The following is a 14,637-nucleotide window of genomic DNA, read 5'->3' on the forward strand; positions in this document are numbered from 1 at the left end:
CCGAGCAGGATTCTCCGGCATGCGATTAGGGAAGCGAAAGCAAGGGCTTTGGCCCCCTTCCCCACGTGTAGCTCTGGCTGCTCCGATACCCCGAAGATTGCCACTATTGGGCATGGCTTCACCCTCACCCCCACAACCTTGGACATTGCCTCAGAGAATGCCTCAGAGAAGGCTGTCCAGAACCCGACAAGTCTGGGGCAGGCCCAGAACGTGTGGGCGTGGTTGGCCGGGCCTCTCTTTAAAATTTTTTTTTTTTTTAATTTAGAGCACCCAATTCATTTTTTTTTCCAATTAAGGGGCAATTTAGCGTGACCAATCCACCTACACTGCACATCTTTTGGGTTGTGGGATGAAACCCACGCAAATACGAGGAGAATGTGTAAACTCCACACGGACAGACCTGGGATTGAACCTGGGACCTCGGCACCGTGAGGCACCAATGATAAGCACTGTGCCACTGTGCTGCCCTGTGCCAGGCCTCTCTGGCACCATTCACATTTGTCCTCCACCTCCGGGTGGAACATATTCATTCGGGTTGCTGTTAATATCTTGAAGACTTCGATCAGGTTATATTTCCCAGCACTGAAAGCCTCCTCCATTCCCTTGGACATTCACCTTAAGTTAGTTTTGATTTTCCTATTTAACCAAATGCTAAGCTAGTGATGGATTGCATGGATGTTACTTTTCTATTCCTGAAGGTAAAGATTTCCCCACCAATATATCTGTTGGTTCAGCTGTTACACATGAAGCTGCGTAACAAGAAAAAGGTCTCTGGCCTACCAGGCCCATGCCTTTCACAGTTGCCAAGTCAACCAGTTCAATTCTTGGGAGGGCAAAACTTCCCTTTGAGCGCTCCCGGCCCAGCCCCAGAATTTACCCAACATGCATTCTTCTCCTCACACGAGGTGCATTCCACGGCAAACTCCTCCAATGTCCCAAGGATGATTATTCTTCCTTTCTTGCTTTGGATAAATATCCGTCACCTCTTTACAGTAACTAACAGCAACACAGGGTCTTTGGTAAACTTACGTGGGTCTCCGATCTTCAGTATCTCACAGAGGATTATGGTGAGCTGAATGCTCCCACGGCCGAATGGACATTCGTGCTTGTCTTCACGGCTGCTGTTCTCAAGGACAAACTGTCAAGGAGAAAGAGAGAATGTTTTTCCCTGAATTTTGCAACTCTCTCCACTTCTCCAGAAAGCATTGGTGATGGCTCTATACGTTGGCCTCATTTCAGTGTCTGAACCAGGAGACCATTCTTGATATTTCATAACACAATGTTGTTCTGAACATACAAACAAACCTACACACAGGCCACGCACGCGTGTGCTTGCACACACACACAAGTTTTATTGAATAGTCATTTTTTTTTTTTAAATTTAGATTACCCAATAATTTTTTCCAATTAAGGGGCAATTTAGTGTGGCCAATCCACCTACTCTGCACATTTTTGTGTTGTGGGGGCGAAACCCACGCAGACACGGGGAGAATGTGCAAACTCCACACGGACAGTGACCCAGAGCCGGAATCGAACCTGAGACCTCAGCGCCGTGAGGCGGTTGTGCTAACCACTAGGCCACCGTGCTGCCCTTATTGAATAGTCATAAGGAGAAAGGGGCCATTGGGCATGATTTGATGGCCATGCTGTGCTCTTAAAGCAGCTCGCCATGTATCCGATAGAAGTTGTGAGACACCATCCCGGGATCTACCCGGCTTGCAAAGCCACGTGAGATTGCATTAGATCTCGCAAGACGTTGTCAATGTAAATCCTGCCCATTGTGGGCGAGATCACCTTTTTTAGCAAATCTGCATATTAGTCAGTGGGGTTGGAGGGGGGGGGGGGGTGGTTACCTTGGTGATCTATGGGAGAATTGTTAACGAGGATATGGTGTCTCTGGAGGGGGTTATGGTCAAGTGGCAGGAGGAGCTGGGGGTGGCACTGCAGGAGTTGGGGTGTGAGGTGCTGCGTAGCTGAATGCCTCAATCTCGTGCGCAAGACTGGGGTTAATGCAGCTAAAGGTGCACAGAGAGCACCTGACAAAGTCAAAGATGAGCTGATTGTTTGAGTGGAGGGTGTGTGTGAGCGGTGTGGTTGGGGCCCCGACAATCACGTACACTTGTTCTAGTCCTGCCCGAAGTCGGAGAAATTTTGGAGGTTGTTCTTCAGCACCATGTTGCCGATCTTGCACGTGGATTTAGAGCCCCTCTCTGGGGGCCATATTTGAGGTGTCGGACTTGCCAGAGTTGCAGACAGAGTGGGGGCAGATGTTTTGTCCTTCGTCTCGTTGATCGCTCGCAGGCTGGTCCTGTTGGGGTGGAGGTCAGTTTCTCCATCCTGTGCCTGGGTGTGACTGGGGGATTCAATGGAGTTATCGTACTTGGAAAACGCTAGGGTGGAGAAGAGGTGACGAGGTGGGGAGGTTGGTTAGGGTGTCAGTTTTACTTTGTAATGTGAGTTTTAAATGTTAAAATGTTAAAAACCTGAATAAAAATACATTTAAAAAATCTGCATATTAAAGCAAGACAGCTAGTCTCACTTTAATGTGCAGATTCCAGACATACCCGAGGCGTAGGATCTATTTCCTTCGTATTGGAGACCTCGGAGGAGCACCATTCAGTTCTGGGCTCCACAAATAGGCACCAGACCGAATGGCACGCATGAGGATGTCCCAGGGGATTGGAGGCCCCCCAGGTGTATGCACTTTGGGCAGGGTGGCAGTGCCACCTTGGTGCCAGCCTGGTGGTACTGAGGAGCTAGGCTGGCATTTTTTGTGTTGTGGCGATCTGGCCGGGGGTGCCCAGTGTGGGGTGCCCAGTGTGGGGTGGGGGGGGGGACGGGGAGATGGTTGGGTACCTCCAGAGAGAGGTTGGGATGCCATTTTTAAATAGCACCCGATCTCTTGCTGCAATGGTGAGTTCCGGCGGGAGGAGCTCCCCAGTACACAAAATGAGGCTATGTGCGGCCTTGGTTGCGGGTTCCCTGCTGAGGCCTCCTATCGAACGCGAGTGCCATTTTATGGTGCGTTTCTCAGCACTGCAAGCACTGGGAAACACGCGGCTAAACGCACTCACTATGGGACTATTGCAGGCAAACGTAACAGCCCCCCCAGTGGTCTGGCAGACACCAGCAACTTCCGACCAACAACAAAAAAGTTGGGAATGGGGTCTAGTCCCCTCGTGCTCTGCAGGCCTCAGAATCGCGCTATATAGTTCTTTGAAAAACTGACCTCTTGACTGAGCTGAGAGACAGAGAAGTGTGAGATGGAGAATTGCTCCAAGTAATGCCATTTATTCAGTCGACCTGCACCAAATTGTGAAGGATCAGATCATTATCATCAGTCTACAAGGCCTCTAACCAGTTTGCCTCAGAAACGGAGAACCTTCTACATCCAGTGAAGGATTGTGATGAAGCAATAAACTTTTTTTCTGTGAGGCGAGTGTAGTTTTATTTCTCAGAGCCCGACCGGGTTGAATGCCCAACATTCTGCCATCGTTTTCCTGCTCCAATGTTCATCCTCATTCCCCTCCTCTCCCATTCTCTGCCCCAATGAGAATTCTGTGCACATACTCTGTCTACCCCAAACATCCCCATTATTCACCAACCCAATGGCAGGCACGGGTGAAGGGGGATTGGCAACAAGAAACTCCGGCCTATTCCCATCCCCGTCCAACTGGTTGGTAATCCTCAGTTAGGTTGTCTCCCACAACGGTGCATAAAAAATTCATCCATGTTTCCTCATGTGCCCAACACCCTTCTTGCATAGCGATAATTGCTTTTAATCCTACCTCCTACACTTTAAGGAAAAGGTTCCCTCTCAAATGGAAAGCAACGCAGCTGACTCAGAGTGGCAGTCTAAGACTTAAACAGTGTCAGCTGCTGGTTCTGACAGTGGGAGGGTGCCAACTTACCCGGTTATAGGCATCAGAGTGGTGTGAGGCAAAGTAGATCATGTTATCCAGAGGCAGCAACCCAGGAGGTGTTCGACTGAAGTCTAAGGAGGGATTGGCATTGTTCTGGAGGAGGAGCAGACAACAGATTTACTGGGAGGAAACTGGTTGCATGAAGATATTCCTCGCTCGCGTGCTCTCTGTCCCCTGAAAGGCCTGCATCCTGTCGCAGTGCAGCCTTCACTTGGGCAGGACTGGAACCGATGTCCTAGGGGGGGTGTTTTCTAGAGCTGTTGGGGAGGGTTTAAACTAATGTGGCAGGGGGATGGGAACCAATGCTGGAAGTTGGAAGGTAGTAAAACAGGGACAGAAACAAAAGGAAGTAAGGGGAAAAGTGCAAGGCAGAGAAGACATAGTCAGAAATCCATAAGGGCGACAGTACAAGGTACAGTGACTGAGGGGAGCACAGTGAATAGGCCCAGTAATAACAAAAGGAATAAAACTGGAGATGTTAAGATTCAAAACAGAGGTAAAAAAACCAACATAAGTGTACTTTACCTGAATGCTCGTAGTATTCGGAATAAAGTAAATGAGTTGGTGGCACAAATCATCGTGAAGGACTATGATTTAGTGGCCATTACGGAAACATGGTTAAAGGATGGTCACGACTGGGAGTTAAATATCCGAGGGTATCAAACTATTCGGAAGGACAGAGTGGATGGTAAGGGAGGTGGTGTTGCTCTGTTATTTAAGGATGACATCCGGGCAATAGTAAGGGATGACATCGGTGCTATGGAGGATAAGGTTGAATCCATTTGGGTGGAAATCAGGAATAGTAAGGCGAAAAAGTCACTGATAGGAGTAGTCTATCGGCCACCAAATAGTAACGAGATGGTGGGGCAGGCAATAAACAAAGAAATAACTGATGCATGTAGAAATGGTACAGCAGTTATCATGGGGGATTTTAATCTACATGTCGATTGGTTTAACCAGGTCGGTCAAGGCAACCGTGAGGAGGAGTTTATAGAATGTATCCGCGATAGTTTCCTAGAACAGTATGTAATGGAACCTACGAGGGAACAAGCGGTCCTAGATCTTGTCCTGTGTAATGAGACAGGATTGATTCATGATCTCATAGTTAGGGATCCTCTCGGAAGGAGCGATCACAATATGGTGGAATTTAAAATACAGATGGAGGGTGAGAAAGTAAAATCAAATACTAGTGTTTTGTGTTTAAACAAAGGAGATTACAAGGGGATGAGAGAAGAACTAGCTAAGGTAGACTGGGAGCTAAGACTCTATGGTGGAACAGTTGAGGAACAGTGGAGAACCTTCCAAGCGATTTTTCACAGTGCTCAGCAAAGGTTTATACCAACAAAAAGGAAGGACGGAAGAAAGAGGGAAAATCGACCGTGGATATCTAAGGAAATAAGGGAGAGTATCAAATTGAAGGAAAAAGCATATAAAGTGGCAAAGATTGCTGGGAGATTAGAGGACTGGGAAATCTTTAGGGGGCAACAGAAAGCTACTAAAAAAGCTATAAAGAAGAGTAAAATAGAGTATGAGAGTAAACTTGCTCAGAATATAAAAACAGACAGTAAAAGTTTTTACAAATATATAAGACAAAAAAGAGTGGCTAAGGTAAATATTGGTCCTTTAGAGGATGAGAAGGGAGTTTTAATAATGGGAAATGAGGAAATGGCTGAGGAACTGAACAGGTTTTTTGGGTCGGTCTTCACAGTGGAAGACACAAATAACATGCCAGTGACTGATAGAAATGAGGCTATGACAGGTGAGGACCTTGAGACGATTGTTATCACTAAGGAGGGAGTGATGGGCAAGCTAATGGGGCTAAAGGTAGACAAGTCTCCTGGCCCTGATGGAATGCATCCCAGAGTGCTAAAAGAGATGGCTAGGGAAATTGCAGATGCACTGGTGATAATTTACCGAAATTCACTAGACTCTGGGGTGGTCCCGGTGGATTGGAAATTAGCAAACGTGACGCCACTGTTTAAAAAAGGAGGTAGGCAGAAAGCAGGAAATTATAGGCCAGTGAGTTTAACTTCGGTAATAGGGAAGATGCTGGAATCTATCATCAAGGAAGAAATTGCGAGGCATCTGGATAGAAATTGTCCCATTGGGCAGACGCAGCATGGGTTCGTAAAAGGCAGGTCGTGCCTAACTAATTTAGTGGAATTTTTTGAGGACATTACCAGTGCAGTAGATAACGGGGAGCCGATGGATGTGGTATATCTGGATTTCCAGAAAGCCTTTGACAAGGTGCCACACAAAAGGTTGCTGCATAAGATAAAGATGCATGGCATTAAGGGTAAAGTAGTAGCATGGATAGAGGATTGGTTAATTAATAGAAAGCAAAGAGTTGGGATAAATGGGTGTTTCTCTGGTTGGCAATCAGTAGCTAGTGGTGTCCCTCAGGGATCCGTGTTGGGCCCACAATTGTTCACAATTTACATTGATGATTTGGAGTTGGGGACCAAGGGCAATGTGTCCAAGTTTGCAGATGACACTAAGATGAGTGGTAAAGCGAAAAGTGCAGAGGATACTGGAAGTCTGCAGAGGGATTTGGATAGGTTAAGTGAATGGGCTCGGGTCTGGCAGATGGAATACAATGTTGACAAATGTGAGGTTATCCATTTTGGTAGGAATAACAGCAAACGGGATTATTATTTAAACGATAAAATATTAAAGCATGCCGCTGTTCAGAGAGACTTGGGTGTGCTAGTGCATGAGTCACAGAAGGTTGGTTTACAAGTGCAACAGGTGATTAAGAAGGCAAATGGAATTTTGTCCTTCATTGCTAGAGGGATGGAGTTTAAGACTAGGGAGGTTATGTTGCAATTGTATAAGGTGTTAGTGCGGCCACACCTGGAGTATTGTGTTCAGTTTTGGTCTCCTTACTTGAGAAAGGACGTACTGGCGCTGGAGGGTGTGCAGAGGAGATTCACTAGGTTAATCCCAGAGCTGAAGGGGTTGGATTATGAGGAGAGGTTGAGTAGACTGGGACTATACTCGTTGGAATTTAGAAGGATGAGGGGGGATCTTATAGAAACATTTAAAATTATGAAGGGAATAGATAGGATAGATGCGGGCAGGTTGTTTCCACTGGCGGGTGACAGCAGAACTAGGGGGCATAGCCTCAAAATAAGGGGAAGTAGATTTAGAACTGAGTTTAGGAGGAACTTCTTCACCCAAAGGGTTGTGAATCTATGGAATTCCTTGCCCAGTGAAGCAGTTGAGGCTCCTTCATTACATGTTTTTAAGGTAAAGATAGATAGTTTTTTGAAGAATAAAGGGATTAAGGGTTATGGTGTTCGGGCCGGAAAGTGGAGCTGAGTCCACAAAAGATCAGCCATGATCTCATTGAATGGCGGAGCAGGCTCGAGGGGCCAGATGGCCTACTCCTGCTCCTAGTTCTTATGTTCACAGGAGATTGTCCCGCTGCTGTGAGCCTGGACAGTCAGTTCCACCCAGACCGCAAGAGGCCACACAGTCCTTGCTGCCATCACACAACTTCACTGTTCAGTGTCTGGTCCAATAACTCACTACCAGACATGGCAAAACAAAGGTTATGGGTCAAGTGTTAGTGCTGAACCAATGGTACTTCATTCAATACATTTCAGTCTCACTGTACAGTGCAAACACAGAAATTTTGCTGCTCATTTACTGGCCAGATATTAATGTGGCCCCTCAGCAGAATTTAACAAAAGAATACATTCCAATCATTAAACAACATGGAAATAGTGATTCAACTAAATTGACCAAGCAGTTTTAATTTGCTGTGAAGAAGGTGGATTTGAGGAATCTTAATGAATAAACAGTAATGTTTTAACTGCCAGCAACACATTTCGGATAGGACTTAACTGCAACCCAACTTGGGCAAAATGGAGCAAAATGGCTGGAATATAGACAGGACAGAAAACCAACCACTTTTCCTTTGCTTGGGGGACATGATGTTGTAAGGATTTGACCAAAATCAAATTGCACCAGAGTCTCAATCCATAAGGAGATTATTCAATTTAATTGGTGGAAGTCACCCAGTTAGATGAGAGTCCTCAGGCAACACACGCTCCCCTTAAAAAAGAGAAAGAGATGCTCAAACTCACGGGGAAACCAAGCTTCCTGAACTCTCTGGCACACAAAGACTTTCGTCGGTCCGTGTTAAAGTTCCCGGTCAAGGTGTCAGCATCGGATTCGAAGGCAGCTTGGCGCAGACTGTGCACCATTTCCCTTTGCTCCTAAAAGGGAAAGAGACAACCATGAAGAAAGTGGAAATTAAGCATGGATCAATAAAGCATTGCAGGTCATTAGTAAAGCTAGGATTGGCGGCGGTGGGACGGGACAGCGGAGTGGGGGTGGGTCAGACATCGGAGTGGGAGCTGACAGTTGCGCATTGTTTTCTCCATGGCAACACTCTGGCCAGTCAGAGTCAACTCACCAACCAATCAGCACCTTTTTCTCTTGTAGTACAAGTTGATCATTTGAAATTTGTTAGTCTTGCATTTGTCCTGATGAGTAAGGGATGAAAAGCTTCAGCAACATGTCTCTTTTTTCAGCAATTTTCAAGTTCTGGACCAGGGAGATGCAACAATCCAGGTGAGGCCAACTCAGTATTTTGTTTAAATTTAAAAAAAATTTAGCGTACCCAATTATTTTTTCCAATTAAGGGGCAATTTAGTGTGGCCAATCCACCTACCCTGCACATCTTTTGGGTTGTGGGGGCGAAACCCACGCAGACACGGGGAGAATGTGCAAAACCCACACGGACAGTGACCAAGGGCCAGGATTCGAACCCGGGTCCTCAGTGCCGTAGGCAACAGTGCTAACCACTGTGCTACCGTGCTGCCTCCAATTCAGTATTTTAGGCAGGTTTATCATAACTTCCTTATACCTCCAGCCCTGCACACACCCACTGCACCCCCCTCCCCCACCACCTTTACTGTCTTTCTGCTTTCCTTCCCACCAGAGTGAGGCATTTCACACTTCTCTGCCTCAGATTTCAACTGCCATTTGTCTGTCTATGCCCCCAGATTGATTTTTAAAAAAAATTTAGAGTACCAATTCTTTTTTTTCAATTAAGGGGCAATTTTAACGTGGCCAATCCACCTACCCTGCACATCGTTTTGAGTTGTGGAGGTGAGACCCACGCAGACATGGGGAGAATGTGCAAACTCCACGCGGACAGTGACCCGGAGCTGGGATTGAACCCAGGTCCTCGGCGCCTGAAGCAGCAGTGCGAACCACTGCTCCATCGTGCCACTCAATTGCCAGATTGATAGCTGGCACTGTTTTGCTCTGTGCAGCCTGGTCAGATCTAGTACAGATCAGAACTGCCTTGAATAACTAGACCAGGACGAGAGTTTCCATATTTGAATTTAATTAGTGGCCCTGCTTGTACGTCTCTGATGATTGGCTATCTGACATCTTCAGCCTTCCAATGCCTGGCCAGCTTCTTGGGAAGCAAAACAATGTTACCACAGCCCCAGAGCCCCATAGGCTGTTCTCACCTTTGAGAGCCGACTGGTGGTGATTTAGCCTGAGGGCCACCACACCTCAGGTGAGGCAAGATTGAGAAGGTGCGGCCTTCACGAATAACTTCAGCCAGTACAGTAATTGAAGCCACGCTTGTTGGCATTGCTCCAAGCAACTGTGTGCGTGCGTGCACATGTAGAAGTGAAGGGGAGTGAGAGACAATTCCATGGATCTCTGGAGGTTCGCAAGTCACTGAATTACTGCTTTCCAGACTGAATCCAATTGGATGCTCATGACCATTATTGGACGATTTGATGGAAATGATTTGCTCAGCACATTTTACAGATGCTTAAGACGTGCGAGATGTTGGTGCAATGATTTTGAGCAGTTCGAAGGGAAATAGAAAAATGATGTCATTGCGACTGTAGGAGGCTCCTGAATGCAGGAAGGGAGATTGTAAGGTGGGGACATGCAATGATTGTCTAAAGTGTAAATTGTTTAATCGACCTGAAGGCCACTGCACCGAATTGCAAGCACCTTCACTACCAACTGATCTCTTGCATTCTCACACACTGACTGCTATCGAAAGACAGTCCTGGAGTCCTGTATTTCCCAACCTGGGCTGTGGCTGTCCAAACACAAATCACTGGACACTCCCAGTGCAACCACCCAATTGACAGCTGCATTCCAATGAGTCCACAGCTCTGCTGAATTGACACATCCCTTAAAATTGAATGAGGCAAGCAAACTGAGCACAGCAAACAGTGGGTATCATCGAAGCCCATGGGATTAAAAGACAGTGGCAATGTGCAGATGATGTTGGCTGCATGACAGAAGCACGGGACTGGTGGTGAACGCTTGTTTTTCAGACTGGATGTGGCAGACAGAAATATCGCCGGGGATCCGTATTAGGCTCACTGCTCTAGTTCATTTTTATTAAGGATATGCATTTGGGAGACATGATTCCAAAGTCTGACAAAAAATTTGGCAACGTGACAAACAGTGAAGAAGATTCAAACAGACTTCAGGTGAACGTAGGCTGATGCATTGGGCAGACACATGACGGATTAGATTGAAGCAGGCAGGAATGGAGAGAGGCCTGGTGTGGGGGCATGTAAACAAATATTTGAACTGGCAGGACAAGTTGAGAAAGCTGCTAAAAAGCGTACGGGATCCTTGAATACAAAATCAATTATGCTAATCTTTTACAAACCACTGTTTAGACCTCAACATACGACTGTGTGCAAAAGTGAATGGGTTATCCGAAGGTAAGGTGAGCAATCCCTTTATACAGTTCAATATGGAACGTCAACATAAACGCTGCAGTCACATTAGCGAACATATTTAGGAGGGATGTAATTTTTTTCTTAAGCTATGTGGAAAGATCAGATAGGCTGCTGTTTTTTTTTATAAATTTAGATTACCCAATTATTTTTTCCAATTAAGGGGCAATTTAGCGTGGCCAATCCACCTACTCTGCACATTTTTGGGTTGTGGGGGCGAAACCCACGGGCTGCTGTTGAACAGAGGAGGCTGAGGGGAGATTTAATTGAGGGTCCTGGATAGAGTGGAGGGAAAGGACCTGTTTCCCTTAGCAGAGAATGTAGTCTAAGTCAGGGTCTGATATGCACAGAGTTAATGTGCAACTGAGCACAGGACCACCCACACGGTGATGTAAGAAGACACATGACCCAAATCTAGGGTCAGTGCGGTGTTGACCAGTGACCTGTTGAGAGTTAGACACGGAGATTGCTCCATGCCTGCACCCTTCACTGTGTACATCATTACAAGTAGCCAATAAAGATTTGCTGTTAACGTACAGAAGACTACAAAGTCTTCTTTAAAAGACACACACTGTAACCAACACCATTACAACAGAAGGGTAAATTATCAGGGCACAGATTAAAAGTAATTCCGTACACCACACTTTAAAAAATTTTTTAAATTTAGATTTATTTTACAATTGCATATCTTTCCATTGGGAAACCAGGCAAGATGGTTGAAAAGAAACATTCTTGTGCCATTATTTTTTATTAAGCTTTTTCCTTCACAGTCCAATTGCTCTACATATGACGGCTTGGTAATCAGAGACTCCAGTGCCTTCGCCACCTGCTCGGGGTTCAAATTATCCAACAGTACATTTCTCTCTCTCCCAAACTCATATCGAGCCCAGGCTTTAGACTGTACACCGGCACATTCTCAGAATAGAATAGGAAATTCTGGATTAACCTTGTTCAATGCCACATAGTGCTGCTCGATGAAATCCCTGGTACCCTGGCTGGCCGTCGAGCTCTGACACAGGTGGATGCGGACCTCCCGCAGTTTTTTGCTGAGTTTGGAGCCAATGCCTCTCACCACTGCACCCGCCGTGGCAGCCGCCATCTTCCCGTACACCGCATTTTAGAAAGTTGTCAAGCTCTCAGAGATGATACAGAAGAGATTTATCGAATGGCACCAGGGAAGAGGGGATTTCAGTCACATGGAGACAGGCGGAAAAGCACAAATCATTCTCCTTAGAATCATAGAATAGTAATAGTGCAGAAGGAGACATTGCAGCAGAGAAAGTTTATGGGAGATTTAAAAGTGGCGTTCAAAGTTATGAAGGGTTTACATGGAGTGGTGAAGGACAACGTGCTTCCAGTGGCAGAAAGGGGACACAGCTTAAGATAATTGGCAAAAGAGCCAGATGTAAGTTGAGGAGAATTGCTATCCAGAGAGTTGTTGTCATCTAGAATGCCCAGCTGCCTGAAAGAGTGCTAGAAAAAGATTCAATATTCCACTCCAGCATAACATGCTACGCTTAATACTCATTTATTTATGTTCCATGCTCTCATTATTTTATTCTTAGCCTTCATAAAACCATAACCAACACAATCCATTTTATATCATTTTCCTTCTCGGTGTCCTATCATAAATATTGGGCTGGATTCTCCGATTCTGGGGCTATGTGCTCATGCCGGTGTCGGAATGGTGGCGTTTTTTCCCTGTTTTGCTGGGGGCTATGTAGCCACTGTAGCCACCTAAAATGGACACTGAACCAAACAAAATGGAGAATCGCTAAGACTGTAGGGAAAAACAGTTTAGCAAAGACAAACAGCCTGCAAACACTCATTAGCATTTTGCAAGCAGCAAAACCAGTTTCTGGCCAGGTGGAAGATCTCCAACCAAAGGTGATAATGGCAGAACGTTCTACATACTAATGAGGCAGTCCAGATCTAGGCACACACAATGGCAACATTTGCGTTTGAATAAGATACTTTAAGTGGATGTCCAGACAGAGCGGCACCAGAAGTATCCACTATAGAAACCGCCCCCACCATCGAGAAAGACCCTTACATTGGAGGAATTCAAAAGATATCGATTGGAAGCTATCCAATCGATACCTAGAGGTAAAGCCCGCCCAAGAAGAGGGAAGGACATTGGGGACCCCTATAAATATAGACCCCCACACATGGTCCTGTCTGTTGTTTCGTGCTCCGGCCCTGACCAAGAACTTGAACCTGTATCCTGACTCCAGCCGTTGAGCACCAGCCGCCGAACCGTAAGTGCCAATACGACACTCGCTACGCGAACCAAGCCCGCTAGACCCCCAGTGACCAGCACGCTTTCTGAAGGTTGCAGCCCAAGACCGGGACGAAGGCCTCGCTCCCTGACCTTGCCTGTTCCTGTGTAGTTAAGTATTCTGTTTGCTTAGTTTAGTCGTAGCTTAGTCCCTTAGTGTGTGCATGCGTATTTATTATAATTGTATAATAAATATTGATCGTTTGGAACTTACTAATCGGTGTATCGTTTTATTACTTTGAACTTGACCTTGAGATATATGTGAGTTGTCTATATGGCAACTGGCGACTCCTGAGCTGAAAAATACATAAGACAGAGCCTAGTGGTGTTAAGCACACGGCCTTTAACACAGGCAAGTTAATACACCCCAATAAACGCGTTTTACACTCATAGCAAAACGTGCAACATTTAGTGGCGACTTCCTGACGGGACACGGTTACAAGTGGTACCCCCACTCCGTCGAGGACCCTGAAATTTGAATTGGAAATCTGGTAAAGAAAACGGAAAGAAATCACAAATATTCAAGGTGTTCAAAGCAATAAGCGTAATTCGGAAGTGTGTTTAGTGCATGCGTACTAACAGGGTTGTAAGGAAAACCTGAAAGCATTTTTGTTGCGACAAACTTTCGGTAGTTTTGTGAACGGAACATAGCGTAAGCCTTACCCGTTTCGTGAGACATAACCTCAACACCCCCTGTTCCTAAATTTAAAAGTGAGTCAGAGAAAATGGCCATGCAGGCAATGGAACGTCTCATGAACCCAGAACGGTTTGTGGTCGCAGCGACCAGCAGCAGTAGCAGGGTAGGTCAGTGTCCCATGTGGGAGCTGGAACTCCGCAAATATCTGCAAGGAAAGGGATGGCCCCTTTGGAAAGAGTTTTGTTTGAATGAGGAGACAGGTCCCGGAAGTATAAGACATACTTGGTGGGAGAACCTCTCTCAAATTCACAAGAAAAACATGAGTAAAGCACGTAAGCCGATGGCGATTGTGTCCTGTTTGGCACAATTGCGAGGCACAGAGGAGGTCGTTCAGACGCTCCGGGCAGAATTAGAAGAACGGAATAGAATGAGTAAAGTGGATGTCAGGGACATCGAAAAGGAAAATATGGATCTAAGAGGGAAGTTGGCAGAGAAAGGTAGAGAGGTGGATGATGCCAAGAGGGCACATCAGTCTTGTCTAGCCCATCTCAGCAGTTCCCAGACCCAGTACGAAAAGGCCTATCAGGATGTGCAACGTGCCGTCCTGATAAGAGAAGAATCAGAGAAGCAGGTAGAGGCTTTGCAGAGGCAATGCTCTGACCTTAAAGCAGCTTTGAGAGCACTCCATGCTGCAACCACAGAACAAAGGCAAAGTACAGTAGATCACGCGAAATGCAGGAAACAGATTGCAGAGCTGCAATCGCTGCTTTCGGTGCAAAATGGGTTTCAAAGCACCTTTGGAACCCAGTTAGATGAGGAGAATGCCCCAGACTGGAAAGAGTTAAGTGAGACAGCGCAGCGTTATGTTCAGGGAACATGTGCGCCAGCAGCGCAGCAGAAGAGGCAAGCACCCCAACCCCCTACAGATCAGCTCCTCACCATTCCAATGAACCCAGTCACCACCCAGAGAAAAGCGACCATAGACGGCGCACCCGATATAACTTACACCACCCCCTTAACGGTAACCCAACTCAGGGACGCGTGTGAGAAGATCACTCC

At 46.3% G+C, this 14,637-nt stretch overlaps 1 protein-coding gene and 1 pseudogene across 1 annotated transcript in view; both read right to left on the reverse strand.

Moving 5' to 3' along the window:
- elmo3 (engulfment and cell motility 3) overlaps nucleotides 1-14,637 on the reverse strand; it is a 207,185-nt gene that overhangs the window by 55,662 nt on the left and 136,886 nt on the right. Inside the window, exons 12-14 of the mRNA XM_038807072.1 lie at nucleotides 8,015-8,146; nucleotides 3,912-4,016; nucleotides 1,030-1,138 (exon numbers count right to left, since the gene is read on the reverse strand). Of these exons, the coding sequence (XP_038663000.1) occupies nucleotides 1,030-1,138; nucleotides 3,912-4,016; nucleotides 8,015-8,146 (346 nt within the window). The remainder of the gene's footprint in view (nucleotides 1-1,029; nucleotides 1,139-3,911; nucleotides 4,017-8,014; nucleotides 8,147-14,637) is intronic.
- LOC119972000 lies at nucleotides 11,283-11,762 on the reverse strand (annotated as a pseudogene).

This window comes from Scyliorhinus canicula, chromosome 9 (genome assembly GCF_902713615.1).
Source record: "Scyliorhinus canicula chromosome 9, sScyCan1.1, whole genome shotgun sequence".
Lineage (NCBI taxonomy): Eukaryota > Metazoa > Chordata > Chondrichthyes > Carcharhiniformes > Scyliorhinidae > Scyliorhinus > Scyliorhinus canicula.